At 44.8% G+C, this 16,827-nt stretch overlaps 1 protein-coding gene across 1 annotated transcript in view; it reads left to right on the top strand.

The window, feature by feature from the left end:
- Dcdc2c (doublecortin domain containing 2C) overlaps positions 1–13,627 on the top strand; it is a 115,148-nt gene extending 101,521 nt beyond the window's left edge. The window contains exon 9 of the mRNA NM_001177964.2: positions 12,951–13,627. Within this exon, the coding sequence (NP_001171435.2) occupies positions 12,951–12,974 (24 nt within the window). The 3' untranslated portion in view covers positions 12,975–13,627. The remainder of the gene's footprint in view (positions 1–12,950) is intronic.
- The last annotated feature ends 3,200 nt before the right edge of the window (positions 13,628–16,827 follow it).

Here is a 16,827-nt window from a genome sequence, read left to right as displayed (position 1 = left end):
ATTTATGGAGGGGCTGATACAGGAGGCATTGACCTCCCAGATAATGGCTGACCTCTGGCTTTGTCCTCTTCCAGTGTTAAGAGCACAGTGGGACTTGAGGACCCACAGGACCCCGGGACCTTTGTAATCCCTGAAGGAAGCCTGGGTCCTCTCTTTTTTTCTTTTCCCTCTTTTCCTGTGAGGCAGTATTCAGGCATGGCAAGGTGTGAAATGTCTAAATGCCCATCCCCCCATCATGAGCTGTTTTTCTCCAACCCAGCTCTCAAGATTGATGGTCCATCTGCTGAAGACTTTTTTTTGAAAGCATTATGGTGCCTCTGGGCAGCGTTAATTTTTAAAAATGCCCTTTTCTCCTCGATCAATAGGTTAGCCTGGGCCAGGAGGCTTGGGATATTTATTTCTTTGGGGTCTTCATAGAGAATACATCATATTACACAGTAACTCTGTATTCTGGGTCATGATTTAATTCTGTGACATAGGGGTCATTCCAAGCCTCAGGATGGCCACTGTAGCTCATGGTTCTATTAGCATTTCTGAGTTGTGGCCGAAAGAAAACCTAATCACTGGCAAATATTTTTTTTTAACCTACCTTCTAGACAGTTGCACTGGGGACCGAGGTAGGATGTGGGGTGGTTCTGGCAGGTGAGAACTGAGTGTCTCATTCTGTCCTCTGTCTAGTTTCTCCATGCATGTTATAATGGTTTTTTTTTGGGGGGGGGTGAGGGGAGACGAGTTTCCAAGCCTGGTCAAGTATACAGAAGATCTGACTTCCACTCTAACCAAAGTTTATGGTTCACCTGTGATGCATTTTGGACACTTCTGAAAATCCTGATGCATGGCACGATAAAAGAAAACCAGGAGTCTCTGTTTGTTGCATAGTGAAAGATAACATGAGACTTCAGAAGCCAGTTTTGAAAGGCAGACAGAGGCAGCATGGAGGGCAGCCTTTCCTTTCGCTGGGTGGGCAGCTCACAGAGGTGCCTGCCTCCAGCTGATACCTCCCACACAGCTTTAGGGTTTGGTGGTTTAGGTCTTGGCTCCCATCAAAGCACAGTGAGGGATCTTCAGGGCCCATGATTTAGCCTCTTTGAGATCAGCAAGGTCTTACTGTGAGGTCAGAGGACAGGACTTCCCCTGAAGCATGATGGGTAAGCTGAGGGTGGAGGGTTAATGGATGATGTCATTTTATAGTTTAACCATTCTGGCTGTTGCAAAGGGGAAAAATGCTGATCAAATGTGCTGCTGCTTTCAATAATTTATGAGTTATTTTTTCCTTTAGTTTTAATAACTTGTCAAAGACTTTAGCTTCTGTGTTTATAGTAGTGTGAAAGATAGAGGAACACAAAAATACCAATTCTGTCTTCTGTGCTCCTTGCTGCCCCCAGTCTCTCTGAAGATTGCCATCTTGTTCATATTGATACCTGATGGGCTTTTAAACACAGCTACCAAGATGCATAGGAGATGATATAAATGGTTATCCCTCTGCAGAATTCCGTGATTCGCTAGTAGGTAGTCACTGATTATAGAACTAGGCTTATGTACTTCTGAGGCGTCTTCCTCTTTTGTAGCCAAATGAAGAAGAAAACAGAATCTCTTGCCATTATCTCCATGGTCCTGGGCCCTTGGGCAGCTGCTAACATCTGTTTATCCCACACATGGTAGAAGATGAATCTCTTCATGTCACTAATGCTAACAAAGAGCTATTAACATAAAGAGCTATTAGCACAGATCACCTACAAGTTTCTTGTTTTCATTCTTATGGTTTTGAGGTAAAACTAGTAAGGCTGTCTTGTAGGTGTTTAGAAGAGCCTCTGTAGACAAGGAGAGATTCTGGAAGCTTCCTAGGACTCACAGCTTAGAATGATTTGTTTCACTCTCCACTCCCCGGAGACATTGGCACATGGACAGGTGGCATGTGAGGTTCAGGAGTCTGACACCCCCAGCACCTCAGAGTTTTAGTCTTTTGTTGTTGTTGTTTATATCTGTGACTGTGCTTGCAGAGTGTGCTGCCTCCCAGATAATAGCCACTGGGAGCTGAGGTGGGGGGGGGGGAGTGTCTCAGGCTTTCTCCAGTCTGTGTCTGTTTTTCTTTTCTTTTTTTTTCCTGCCAGGGACAGAGCCTTCCCTCTCTGCAGAATTCCTGCTCCAGGGTGGTAGCTTATAGGCTTCTGGCTTTTTAGGACTTACTCAGAAACACATGTCTTTTCATTTTCTCCTTTCTATCTCTGCTCCAAGTGTGGTTTCCCTAATATTTTGGGTTTCTTCATGTGTTCTTTAAAGTCCCCTCCCCACCTTGTGGCTTCTTAGCCACTACTCTGCTTGACCTCCGTGCTGACTTAACTCCAGTGGCATGACCTTTCTCTTCCTCTTCTCCATTCTCCTCTCCAGTGGCATGGCCTTTTCCCTTCCTCTTCTCCATTCTCCTCTGGGAAGCCGCCAAGATTTATAGCTTGACTGCCTGGGAGCTGTCACAGCCAAGGGGGCAGAATCCAAGAGCATTGCTACTAAATACTCCTATACATGAGCGCATCCAAGGGGGTAGAATCCAAGAGCATTGCTACTAAATGCTCCTATACATGAACACATCCAATGTTACCATCCCTGCTATCACACCAACCCCTATGGCTCTCTGGCTATGACAGTCAGACATTCTGGATTGAAAAAAGTCAGACTATATCCTCAGTGGCTCGGGGAGGCAGAGGATGACATCAGATCCCTGGGTCTGAGTTATAGGCAGTTGTGAACCACGTAATGCACGTGCTAGGGACTGAACTCAGGTCCTCTGCAAGCGCAGTATATGCTTGTGGCCACTCGGTCATTGCTCTAGTCACCTTACAAGGGTTCTGTATCATTGCCTATGGAAGTCTAAACTAATGAATAAATGAAGACAACCAAAATGTTTTTCTAGTGCTCCCTCGTGCAGACACACTGGGAACCCCTAGGCAGGAATCTTCAGACACAAAGTTCATGAGAAAAGGTTGCTTCTCTGTTCTGACAGGTTCCTTCACATCTTCTCAAGTCCTTTGTTTTTTCAAGCAACATTAAGAGAAACCGCATCTTCTTTCTGGGGGGTGGGGGTCAGATGTCTTCTCGGGGACTTTCTGAAAAGGAAGCTATAATTAACACGCTGGGCTCCCATTAAATGATTTTGCAACAGAAGGTGAAGTGGTGTCTGGCCCCTGCTGATGATGGATAGTTGTGTTACAGAGTGGATCCTATTTTCATAGTGCCCTTGTCATGATGCCTCATGAGGGGGCTGAGGCTAAACACGGATTTACAGGGACAGACCAGGAAATCTCAGAGTCTACTCTGTTAGTCACTGGCAGGTGACACCCACTGTTTTTTCCCCCAGACACCTGTGCCTCAGCCATGTGAGACAGTCCATTCATTTTAAAAGTAGTCTTACCAGGAGGCTAGTATTCATCTAAGAAGTTTTCTAAATGTTCAGTGTACCTGACGTGTAAATAATTTCTGTTATGAGAAACCTTAAACACACAACATAAATTTGATGTTTATATTTTAGTCTTCTGAATCCAGTTGCGGGCTCATGGTGATTATTTTCATGCAGAAAATGCCTGCCTAGCACCTTGTCAGAGCCCAGCATGTGTAACTGCCATGTGCAACACACTTGTTTCTAATATTCTCCTATCAACAGGATCCTCCCCATCCCTCTGTCACACAATGGTTAGATCCCTCTCTAAATAACAAACACAAACACCATTCCCGTCAACATCAAAGTGTCCAGAATGGAAATGTATGCACTGAAATAGCACACCAAGAGGGCTTGCTGACACATAAGGAAGGGGTTTGATGATACAGGAAAGAAAATAAAATGAAATTGTCTGATAGTGGTTCATCAATGGAACCACAGTAGTGTGGCAACAACCGTATTTTTTATCATAGATACATTTTTCCTCTTTCCCTTAAAACATGTGTTATGTTATGTTATGTTGGCTCCGTCACCGGCATCTCACCACAGCCAACCGAGGGGTCCTAGGTGGGTAGAAATGCTCCTTGCTGAACACTGCTCTCAAGGCCAGTGCTGGGAGCTCTACCTAATTTCCTGAAGTCTCTCTTCCCTGGACCTCCAGCTCCTGTCCTGGCAGTGATGCCCACACAGTCTGTTCTCTGTAGAGCTGTACTATTACACCTTTGCTCAAAAACATTAGCGGGCATTTCCTTCCAGAAGATGACATTCTTATCTTCCTCAGGACAGGCTTTCCACAGCTCTCTTTCTCTCTCTCTCTCTCTCTCTCTCTCTCTCTCTCTCTCTGATAATGGACTGAACCTATGAACCTGTAAGCCAGCCCGAATTAAATGTTGTTCTTATAAGAGTTGCCTATGTCTGTTCCCAGCAGTAAAACCCTAAGACAGAAGTTGGTACCAGGACTGGGGTATTGCTGTGATAGGCCTGACCATGCTTTTGTTTGGAAGAATTTGGATTTTGGGACTTTGGATTTGGAAAGCAGTGGGATGCTTTTGTAGAATCCAAAATAAGGTCAAGACCACCTAGCCCCTTTCCCTCTGAAGGGATTTTCAGAAACATAGCAGTCAAAATGACTAAGTCTACAGCTGCCAAAACAAAATGAGCTGTTCTCAGAAAAATAACCATAACAAGATAGCAGTTCCCAGAGAAATTCCACATTGAATTCTGAGAAAGACCACAAATCACCCTGACCTTGCTAGAATTCCCATGACGTTGATAGCTGTGACATTAATAGCTGACCCATAAGTTCAAAATGTACTGCTGCTTTGCTGATAACCCACCATAAGGGTAGGCAGAGTGAGTCACTAGGCCAGAGGTAGTCACTATGCAAAGCAACCAATGCCTGAAAAGGTTACTTATTGCACCAATGAGAATAAGCCAGCTAGCCATGTTACCTAAAATCTGCCCCTTACAAGGTATAAAAAGTGTGCTCTTTGTTTGTTCTGGGTCTCTCCTCTGGCCTGTGTGCTGAGAGGAGGGTCCCCAACACGTTGAATCAATAAAAATCCTTTTGTGGTTTGCAGCAATGGTGGTCTCTGTGGTCTTTGTGAGTGAGGGTCTTTTGACTAACTCCAACACTTTAAATGGGGCTTAATGGGCCATCCTAGTATGAATATGGAAGATTCTGTTACTGAGAGTGATTTGAATTGTGCAGACCTGGCCCAAAATGTTTCATTGGAGAATTTCAATATATGGTCTAGAGACTATTTTTTATGGTATTTTGGTGAAGAATGTGGCTGGTTTTTGCCCTTGTCTGAAGAATCTAGCTGAGGCTAAGGTAAAAAGATTTATATTAATTGCATTGACAAAGAAAATCTCAACCCCCCCAAACAAACAAACAAACAAACAAACAAAACAACCCCCAGCAGAGACTTTGTTCTCTGGTTAAGTCTCATGAAGAGCATTTTGAACAAGCATAGTAAGCTTAGAAAGGAAAAATATAATAATATATGGTATTAAAGGGGCACCAGGAAGTGAAATGGAGCTAAATTCTGTGTTCAAGAATATTAAATTGAATTAAGGGAGTGATGACCTCGGGGAAAGATCCCATCCAGCTAAGTTTAGATCTAGGCATGGTGATATACATCTTTAATCTCAGGAGACAAAGGCAAGCAGATCTCTGAGTTTAAGGCCTGCCTATGACAAAGCAGGTTCTAGGTAAAGAAAAGCTTAAATCCAGGTGTGGTGGTATACACCTTGAATCCCAGCATTCTGGAGACAGAGCCATGCAGATCTCCGAGTTCATGGACAAGCTACAGAGCAAGTTCCAGGACAGCCAAGCTTAGACAGTGAGGGAGTTGGAAAACAGAAAGGTGGTAATAGAATAAGATGGGAGGGGCATGTTCCAGCCCCAACAAGTAGCAGCTTCGGTCATGTGGCTCTGGCTTTAGAGTCAAGACTAGAAAGGACTACTGGGACAATTGATGCTGGTTAGCTGGAGCTAAGAAATTAGTGGTGATTAAGAAGAGATTAGCAGTACTGAGGTTATATCTTCTGGGAAGTGTTTTCTGAGAACATAAAGAAGCTGTGTTCCAGAGATAGTTAAGGTTGTACCTTGTGATGGACTTGGTAATGTGTAAGAATCACCCAGGTGGTACTGGTTTTGAAGGTATGCAGGGGTCATGGAGAGCAGCTGAGGCTTGGCACTGTGAGAGGCCATGGAAGGCCACTGGTGAAGGTGCAGCTTTAGTTGTAGTTGTTGGTCTAGGATTGAAGGTGTCATTCAAAGAAATTGAGGCTCCGCACCATAAAGAGAGCCTATGAGAGGTTATTGGTGAAACGTAGTTGCAGCTGAAGACCCCAGTGTACTAGAGATGCCCGTACCGTGGGATGATCACCCAGAACAACAGCAGCAGTGGAGTGGATTCAACTAGAGTCTACAGCGCTACAGAGGGCAGAGCTGGAGATGTGACCCAAGCCTTTTGGAGGAGCCCAGAAGATCATGTGTTGGATGATATTGGAACAAGAAGCTGTAACACTGAAGTTGCCTTGGAGATCCCAATATGCTTGAGATGCCAGAGCTGAGGGATAACTGCTGAAGAAAGCTGCTAACAGGAAGTGGATCTAGCCCAGGAGAAAGAAGTTCGTTGCTGTCAACAAAGATGAAAAAGGAGTTGGAGATCTGAAGACTGCTTTGACATCAGACGTGGAGATGCAAAGTTTAGAGCTTGCCCAACTCATTTCCTGTCTTACTTTTGGGATTACAGTTAAGTGATTGGATGAATCTCAGGAGAGACTTTGAACTTTAGACTTGTAACATTATTGGAACTGCTATAAACTTTGGGGACTTTTGGACTAAATGTATCTTGCATTATGTTATCTTTAGGTATGACCCCCATAGACTCATATGTCTGAACAAGCCAATGGGGGGCCAGGGAGTGGAATGTGATAGTTTGGATATGCTTGGCCTAGGAAGTGGCACTATTAGGAGGTGTGGCCTTGTTGGAGTAGGTATGTCACTGTCAATGTGGGCTTTAATACCCTCATCCTAGCTGTCTAGAAGCCAGTCTTCTCCTGATTGCCTTCAGAACAAGATATAGAACTCTCAGCTCCTCCTATACCATGCCTGTGTAGATGCTGCCATGCTCCCACCTAGATGATAATGGGCTGAACCTATGAACCAGTAAGCCAACTTCAATGTTGTCCTTATAAGAGTTGCCTTGGTCACAGTGTCTGATCACAGCAGTAAAACACTAACCAAGACAGGCAGGAACCTGGAGGCAGGAGCTAAAGCAGAGGCCATGGAGGGGTGCTGCTTGCTGGCTCTTTTAGCCTGCTTTCTTCTACAGCTCAGGACCACCTACCCAGGGGTGGCACCACACACAGTAATCTGTGGCCTCCCACATTTTTAACCAAGAAAATGCAACACACTATAGTCCAATACGATGGAATCACTTTCTCTTAATTGAGATCCCTCTTTCATGATGACCCTAGTTTATATCATGGGTGGGACTGTGATAGGCAGCCTATTTTGGTTGAATGGGGCTTACTCCAGTGACCTAGTAGAGAATTCTACAAGGGACAGAAATGCGAGCCAGATTCCCTAAAGACAGGTGCCTGACACCACAGAGCCCCAACTCCATAATTCTGTGACTATAAGTCACACAGACAATGTCCAAAGCTTCTGGCATTCTGGCTAGACTCCACCCCCACAGTTACCTGACTATAGCCAGGCATGCTCCTCCCCACAGTTACCTGGTAACATCAAGATAGCCCAGCCCACTATAAGAGGGACTGCTTGGCCCCTCGTTGTTCTCTTTAAGCCCTCACCTTTCTTACTCTCTAGCCTTCCTTCTCTCTTTTCCTTCCCCCCTCTCTCCACGTGGCCATGGCCAGTCTCTTTCTACCTTCTCTCTTTCTCCCTCCCTTTCTACAATAAAGCTCTAAAACCATAGACTGTCTCTGATCATCAAGGCCCACCACACTTGAACGATGGGATGGGTTTTCTCCTAACAAGCTATGTCTAACCTCCTACCAGAAGGCCATCCTGTGTTCCAGCCATGGACCTGAGCAAGGACTCTTGCCCATGTGGGGACCATCCAACACCCCCTCTCCCCCTTCCCCCTCCTCCTTCAGTCCTGGGGTTGATGAGTCCCCCCCAGAGCCCCAATTCTGTTCTTAGCTCCTCCACAGTATCCAGCATAGGATGCTGGAGGCTGGGAACCTGGTGCCTAGGACCTTGTCCACCACCCACCGAGTGGGGTCAGTTCCTTCACACAGCCAGACACCCACCAGGAGCCACGTGAAAAGCATTCGACAGTCCTCCCGCCCAGAGCACCAGAACTCTGGCAGGACGCAGGTTCTCTCCCACTTCCCTCTTTCCCCCACACCCATAGCCCTGCAATCATGTTGGAAAAACAAAGTGAAAAACTACACCTTAGTAGATATGCTCTCTAGAGGGGAAGCAGACACACCGTGGTTTAGATGTTCATGTGTCCATGGCATGGTGCTGAGCCAGGAAGGAAATAGTACAATCATGCTTTCAAAGACAGAGAAGATTTCAGAGAAGGATTTCCATGAGAAAATCCAAAGAAGGATTGCCATGGCTTTGAGGTATGAATAGAAGGGCTTGAGGTTGACAAGAAGGCCCCGGGTAGGGGAGGACAGTGTGCAGAATTGACTGAAGGAAGCAGCATAGGCAGAAACAGAAGGTTTGAAGGCGTTGATACTCAGGACCAGCAGATGTTCTGGAAACAGGAAGGCCTGTTAGTCTTTCGACAGGCTCATTACCTTGTCTCCTAAGGGACAGAAAATGATGGGTGCCTTTGAGGAAGAGAATGACAGACTTAGAGAAAGTTTTATGTGGAGAATCCATCATAGCAGGAAGAGTTGGAAGGAGATGGGGCTGAAGCAGTGAGATGAGCAGAGCTAAGTGATGAAAGTCCCTCCTAACCCTAGTGGTCTCAGCAATTTTACCATTGCCTTGACTTTTAAGTCTCCACTCCCCTTTTCTTCCTTTGTGTATGGTTACATCTGCCTTGCTAGATTGTAGTTAGTAACAATGGGAAGTGTTGCGTGCCCCATCCCCCCAGGTATGTGTCTTTGCATGACATTGGGTATAGTTCTATGGAGACAGTAGGTTCTGGGAAATTGGGACTGAAGGTCAGGTGCTTTGGTTTAACTCCCACATTTGTCCCACATGGCAGTACACAGTGGTCAGAATCTGGCATGTGAAGCCAATAGGGAATCATTAGGTGTTTGTGGCAAAGGCTGATTCTTGCTTCTGCCTCTGGACTCCTGGATCAGAGTTGCTGACTAATCAATAGTCAATGCTTTAAAATCATAGAAGTTCAAAGATGAATTTGAATAACTCTTGGGTAAGCCACTTTCATTGACTGGTGCACAGTGACACTTCTGCTGCCTCCTTCAGGGGACATTGAGTTTCTGGAGTTAGAAGCACAGCACCGTTATATTACATGCTGGCCAGAGACTCCCAGAGCCTTAGGATACTTTCTGATGGAGACCTGGTGGTGTTTGACATTTGTAAATGCTGGAGGAACACAGCCACTGACAACATGGGGCCACATCCCTGCTATCTTCCATGCTTATTATTAGTAAGCAAGAAAGTAGCACATTCAAGGTCTTAACTTTCTGCTTCAGTTTTGTTAAACAGAGAGTCAAGTGATAAAATTTATTTATTTTTTAAAAAAAGCTGTGCCTTGAATAAACAGAATGAAAACAGAGGCTCAAAGCGCCTGTGCAGTGGTTCTTTAATTTATGCATTGTCATCCTCTGATAATATCATGATGGTATGAGCAGAAGAGGAAGGGCTCTTAACATTTTGTTAGCAGAGGTTACCAAATAAGCACCAGGTAGAGGCTGCCGTGAGACTTTGACCGTTCCTCATTCCAGTGTCTTACACTCCCAAGTCTACCCATGAAGCTGCAATTATCATCTTGGAGTTTGTTCCAGTTGGGTTACTATTGCTGTGATGAAACACCATGACCAAAGAAACTCAGGGAGGAAAAGATTGATTTGGCTTATACTTCTATATCATTCTTCATCATCAAAGTACATCAGGACAGGAACCCAAACAGAGCAAGGACCTGAAGGCAGGAGCTAATGCAGAGACCATAGAGGAATGGCTTGCTCCTCAGGTCATGCTCAGCCTGGTTTTTTTTTTTTTTTTATAGACCCCAGAAATATTAGCCCAGGCTGAGGGCTGGGCCCTCCCATATCAATCACTAATTAAGAAAATGTCCTATATGCTGGGTGTGGTGGCGTATGCCTTTAATCCCAGCACTTGGGAGGCAGAGGCAGGTGGATTTCTGAGTTCGAGGCCAGCCTAGTCTACAAAGTGAGTTCCAGGACAGCCAGGGCTACACAGAGAAACCCTATCTTGAAAAAAAACCAACAAAAAACAAAAAAACAAAAAACAAACAAAACAAAAAAAGAAAGGAAGGAAGGAAGGAAGAAAGAAAGAAGAAAGAAAGAAAGGAAAGAAAATGTCCTACAGGCCTGCCTAAAGCCTCATCTTAGGGAGACATTTTCTCAGTTAAGACTCTATCCTCTCCAATGACTCTAGCTTCTGTCAAGTTGACATAAAAATAGCCAGTACAGAGTTCTTGCCAGATGAGTTGTGGAACTGCCTGGAAAGTATTTATTTATTTGGTGTATGTGTGTGTGTGTGTGTGTGTGTGTGTGTGTGTGTGTGTGTGTGCACTCATTGCACAGGCACACAGGTGTCCTACTGAACAGCTCTCAGAAGTTGTTTCTCTCTTGCCTCTTGTGGGATCCAAGGATCAGAATCGAGTTATCATCAGCCTTTCACACAAGCATCTTTGCCTACTAAGTCATCTCACCATACCATTTTCTTCTAGTTATGTAGGCTAGAATTCAAGCCTAGGGAATGGTGCTACCCAAAGTGGGCAGGTCTTTTTACATCAATTAACTTTATCAAGTTACTCTCTAAAAGGCATACCCAGAGGCCTGTCTGTAAGTTCATTCCGAATCTTATCACCTTGAATATTGAAATTATAGGTCTGTTCTTATCTGACTGGGATTTTCCTCAGTGATGGAAACATGATTCTGTTTGTATATCAACTTAAAAAGGCATCATTTTGTTTGGATGGAAGGCATACAGTAGCCATTCAAGGACAACACACTCTTGGGGTGAGTGGCCTGCTGGTGGCATACAGCACAGGGACAGAGGTCTGAAAATGTGAAGGCCTGTGGGTATCAGCCCATTCCCATGTCACCTGTAAAATCTAGGTTGTGGTATGTGCCTAAAGGAGACAAGGCCTGGCATGGGTTAGCTGCCAATAGGTGACAGACATTACCATTACATTGTAACAATATCTTCCAGGCCAAAAGTCGAGATTTACAGTTCTAATTCAACTCAGTGATACCACAGTGGTGACTCACACGTTGGCTGGACCCTGGGGCTGAGAAGAGGATTGGTCCTATGTGTAGTTTTGGGATGGAGGTTCCTCTCCCAGGAATGGTTGGATCCTGACTCTGTTGGCTGTCTCCTGGGACTCATTCTTTTGTTCCTCTGGAGTGAAACAATCCATTCCCATCCAGGAAAGCCAACACCAGTGGCACTCAGCATTTCCTAGGTTTCTTGGAAAGAACTGTGAGCAGGCCCATGTTCTGAACAGCAGAGGCTGTGTCCCTGGAGACAGGGACACTTTCTCTGTTCTGCCTTTCTCGTGTCTATTCACTTTGGTTAAGCCATTTGAAACTTTCCCCCGAGAAATGCTGCTCTCTAAACCAAGAGCAGTGCAGAATCCTCACACAGAATAGATTGTTCGTCCTGGCCAGAGCCATGAGGTCAAGGCATCTCCTTTCTCCTAATGGTACCCTTGGCTTCTCTAGCCAGCATGTGGCATGCTGGGCTCCTATCATGGTCTGCTACTCCACAAATGTGCAAAAACTTCCCGGACAATGGGACACTTTGGCTGGGGCAGACTTTTCCCCTCCTTGGATGTGTGGCCCAACCTCATTAACTCCAGGCCATGGCTGTGCTGTTCCAGGAGCTGTTTATACACTGTCCCAAGAGTGCCTCACTTAGAGAGGAAGATGCTGCTGCTGGATTCTTCTGATCGGAGTCAGATCCACCTCTTGCCGGGCTCAATCCTCAAGGAGACATTCTCCTTCTTGGGAATGAGATGCAAGAGAGACTTTGTAACAGAACTTGCCATTTGGTTCTGGGTTGGCATAAAGATTACCATGAGGAATGTGGCACATAACGAGTGGCTGTGAGTGGTGGGAGCACTGCCGTGAGTGGTGTGAACATTGCCATGAGTGGTGGGAGCATCTGTTGTGAGTGGTGAGCACTGCCATGAGTGGTGGGAGCACTGTTGTGAGCAGTGGGAGCACTGAAGAGAGTGGTGGGAGTTCATTTTACTCTCTGTAGAAGAGTCTACAGTGCGCTGTCCACCATCCCAGCAGAGTCTATAGAGCCTGGAATAGAGATGTTGAGGAAGCCCCTGAACTTCCTTCAGTTTCAAAGCCAAGCTTTGTGAACATGGAGTTAGGCCCTGCAGGGGCCCAGTGATGTCTTTATTTTCTAGTTACTATAGACCAAGAAGAAAATGCTCTTTTGGTTTGAGAAAATATAAAACATTGAGGGGAAGGAAGGCCATACGGGCCAATTAAGTTTGTCCACCATGATGCCATTCTGGATACTCTGAATGTCCTAAAAAGGCTCGTACTAGGCATTCAGGGGACCATGGCACCGCACTAGGCATCCAGAGGACCATGGCACTGGAGGACCCAGAGTTAGCAGTGGTGTAATCTGTTATGTAGCCATTCCTCTGGGAATGTAATATAAATATGCCCTTGGATGCCTTCGCCTGCAGTGAGATAGCATGTAACATGTACTTGTGGCTGCAGTGAGATAGCATGTAACATATACCTGTGGCTGCTCACAGTGTCTTCTCCAGCTGGCTCTCCAGACCTCCTTTCTGTCTCTGGAGCTTCGGCCTCACAAGCGTTTCTTTCTTTTTTTCTCCTTCTTTAGCATATTCCTGCTTCATTCATGTAGTGGCTATTCCTGGTTGTCAACTTGACAATATTTGGAATGAACTACAATCTGGAATTGGAAGGCTCACCAGTGACCCTTATCTGGAGGCTTGGAGATCCTTATCTGGATCTTGGTTTGAAGATCTTGAGCCATAGTGGCTATGGATTCCAGAAGATTGAATCTCCGAGTTTAAGGAACACACCTTTAATCTGGGCTACACCTTTCATCTGGGATTAAAGGTGTGGTGGAACACACCTTTAATCTGAGCTACACCTTCTGCTGGAGACAATATAAGGACATTGGAAAAAGGGAGTCTAGCTCTTGCTCTTGCTCCTTCGCCTGCTTGCCGTGTGAGACTGAGTAACTGCTAGATCCTTGGACTTCCATTCACAGCTGCGACTGAACAATTGTAAGGAATTGGGCTGCCGACTGTAAGTCATCAATAAATTCCTTTACTATCTAGAGACTATCCATAAGTTCTGTGACTCTAGAGAACCCTGACTAATACAATTCATATCTACACACAAGTGAGATGCTGGAGGGTAGCACTCCTTCCTAATGCGTTACATGGGCTGAAAGGACAGATTTATTTTAGTATTCATCTGCTGACACTGGCTTTTTAAAAATGAGATATGTATTTCAAAGTGTTGGTTGATCATAAAGATCCTTCTATTACAAATAAGCACTTGAAAGAGAAACTTTCTTTCTGTGTGGAAGCGCGCACTGCCATTTGGAGCCATTGAAGCTTCTTGCGTACATGTGGGGTATAGGGCTGGGCTGTTCCAGGGGCCACAAGATCTACCTTGTGAGACATGTACTCCCATTCACACACGTATGCCACCACCACAGTGGCTTCTGTTTGAGGCAGATGTTAACAATGTTCACAGGAATGTTAGGCAGTAGAGCTGAGCTGTCATCTGCCCTAGCTCCCCTCTTGAGTTTCCTAAGACTATCTCTCCCAGAGCTGGACAAGAATATTTCCTGACTCCTGTTTTTACTGTGATAACACAGGAACACTTCCTTATTCTCCTCAATAATTAACAATATATCTTTAAATTCTGTGTGGTCAACTTTTTATCATCCTGTGAAGAACCAGTGTCTACCTCATGGACCTGGGGACATCTTAAGAGCTGAGTGGATGTCTGAGGAGGTGGACATGGAAGCACAGACTGAACAACCAAGGTGACCCCTCACGCTTTCAAAGTGTTTTTCAGAAATCAGCAGTAAACTGAGAGCTGTAAACACACCCATTCATGACAGACTTACTCCAGTTCATAGAGTCTAATGTGGACGACCTCATCCTTCTCTCCCCTCTCGGCTCTCTAGACCTCAGCCACTCTTCCTCTTTCCTTTTCAATAAAGAACACCACCATTTTCTTAAATTGAGATCTTGCCAGTCCATTCCCCTTCATTTCTGTTTATAGCCTTCTGATAGTTCTCACATTAAAAAACAAAACAAAACATATCCACCCTTTTACTAGAAAGGAGATATTACAGCACTTCTGTGGGCTTTTTGTCAATTAGATTTAAAAACAGAGAAGAGGGTGGAAAGCTTCTGGGCCCACTTTTCATATATCCCAGATCGCGACAGCAGCACCCAGCATGGGGCTGTGCTCAGCTCTGACACCCAGCATTTGCTGAGCATTCCATCATGGACTGCTCTACTCATCTGATTGGCTGAGGTCAGGCTACCTTGTGGCTTTGCAGGACTGAAGTTACCAGCTGGGCCAGGCTGGGCTGGGATCGAATATTCCAGGCAGGCAGCCCAGTGCTTTTGTTTAAATATGGAGGAGTGAGTAGAGGCTGAGTAGACCTCGGTGGTGGTAAAGGAACCTCAGAGAAGTCCTCCGAGGACATGCCTTCTTTCTGTTGTTTTAATATCTTCAGCTGAGTGAAATTATTTAAAAAATGAAGTAAATATACCAATGTGTGTGTGTGCATATGTGTGCGTGTGTGTGTTATGTGTATGCATATGTATGCGTGTGCATGGGTACATGTGTGATACTTGTTCTTATATGTTCTGAGACACTGCCACACAGAACCAGGTTTTATGCCCTGGAGTCTTCTTAAATTCTCTCTTCCTCCCCTGCCCCTCTTTCCCTCTCTCTCCATTTCCTTCTCTCTCTCTCTCTCTCTCTCTCTCTCTCTTTGGGTGAGGGTTGCCTGGTAACTGTCATCAGTTTAAGGGGTCAATAGGACTCTTGGGACCCCCCCCCCCGGCAGATGAGGAGAGATGACTGTGTGTTCAGAGACCAGCTCTCCACTCTGGCTTCTGACTCCCTGGACCTCTATTTTCTCATCTGGAACCTGGAGCTTTAGCTTAGGAGTGAGGGGTCATGCTGTGCTGCCTTTCTGTGATTGGCTTATTTCACCTTCTGAATCCTTTTAGGATGTCACAGACTCATTCATTTATTTTTCTTTTCTTTTTTCGTTGTTTTTTTTTTTTTCTTTTTGGTGTGGCTGAATACTATTCTACTTTGTAGATACACCAGTTTCTTTATGCCTTCACTGTTGATGGATATGTGGGTTAGTTATTGTCAGCAGAGCTGCAGTGCACGGACCTGCACATCCCCTTCAGTGACATCCACAACAGTGGGATTCCTGATCATGGATTTGGGTAATTGACTAAAGAGAAAATTTTTTTCTTTACACTTTTCATTGAAATCTGAAGGGACCATACTTGATTTTCTTATTTGGTAAATATAAGACATAGCATGGGTCTTTAATACTTTCACTTTAGTTAAGGAATTTATTTGAAAGCAACAACTGCTTGTCTTAACAGAGGTTTAAGTAGACACAGGTTGGAATCCAGGATCTGTGGGCTCTGACCTCTAAGAATGTATGGCCACATTTTCAAAGATGACGATTCTACTAATTCACAGATGTTTCTATTTAGTTAATAGCAAGGTTATAGTAAAAACAAATATCATTCATATTCAATCTTCTGAGTTCTTCTCTACTTCTCTAGTTGATAAGTGAAGCACACATCCATGGGGAGAAGAGGTCAGACTGAGCTCCTGCATGGGCAGCCACACTACAGAAGGACAGGGAGACATTCCAAGAGCCAGGGCGGTTCCCTAAAGGCTTCTCCGACTTCCCCTTGTTACCTGAGAAGTTTTTACACAAAGCTAGACATATAGCCATATAAAGTAGGTAAATATAAAACATTTATTATAATAAGTTTATTTTTAAACACTTGTTTAGAGAACATATACCTTTAACGTTTATGATGACAAAAGCAAACTTGCATATTAGAGGTGGATGTGTTTATTTATTTTTAAACAGAGAATTTAATACTTGATGCTGCAGGACATGGGGCATCTTCAATGGTTTTCAGAGTTAATGGAAGTTTTGCTTTTGTGGTCACCAGTGGTGAGCACAGATTTGCCTAAACATGCAGTATGAAGGAGCGGAAGTGTGATGAGGCTCTTCTTGGAAATAGCTGGGAATTTTGTTCTATTAGGAAGCCCAGATTCAAAGAATAACTTTTAAAAAGGTAAAGAAACTCAGGTCAGTTGCTGGGGATTGGTTCTAATGCTTTGTCTTATTTCAGCTCCCCAAAAGCCACACTTCCAGACCTGAGGTCCCTGCCCCAGCTGGCTTTGATAATAAAGAATTGCCATACAGCCAATTCTTTTAGAATTGCACGGGCTGGACTTTTAGATTGCACTGGCGAGAGGGGCCAGGAGAGAGACGAGGGATGGAGATTCGCCGTGATGGGGGAAGCAGGAAGATGGAACTTAAAGGCCTGCTGGCATATAAGGATCTGGGAAAGTGGCCACTCCCCAACAGGGCGTGGGGTAGCAGAGATAAATATAGATTCTAAAAGATGTTAACACAGGAATACTGGAGAGGGAATAGCCACAGGGAAATT

Source organism: Mus musculus, chromosome 12 (assembly GCF_000001635.26).
Source record: "Mus musculus strain C57BL/6J chromosome 12, GRCm38.p6 C57BL/6J".
NCBI classification, from domain to species: Eukaryota; Metazoa; Chordata; class Mammalia; order Rodentia; family Muridae; genus Mus; species Mus musculus.
Note: the sequence above shows the minus strand (reverse complement) of the source record. Positions and strands in the feature narration are given on the sequence as shown.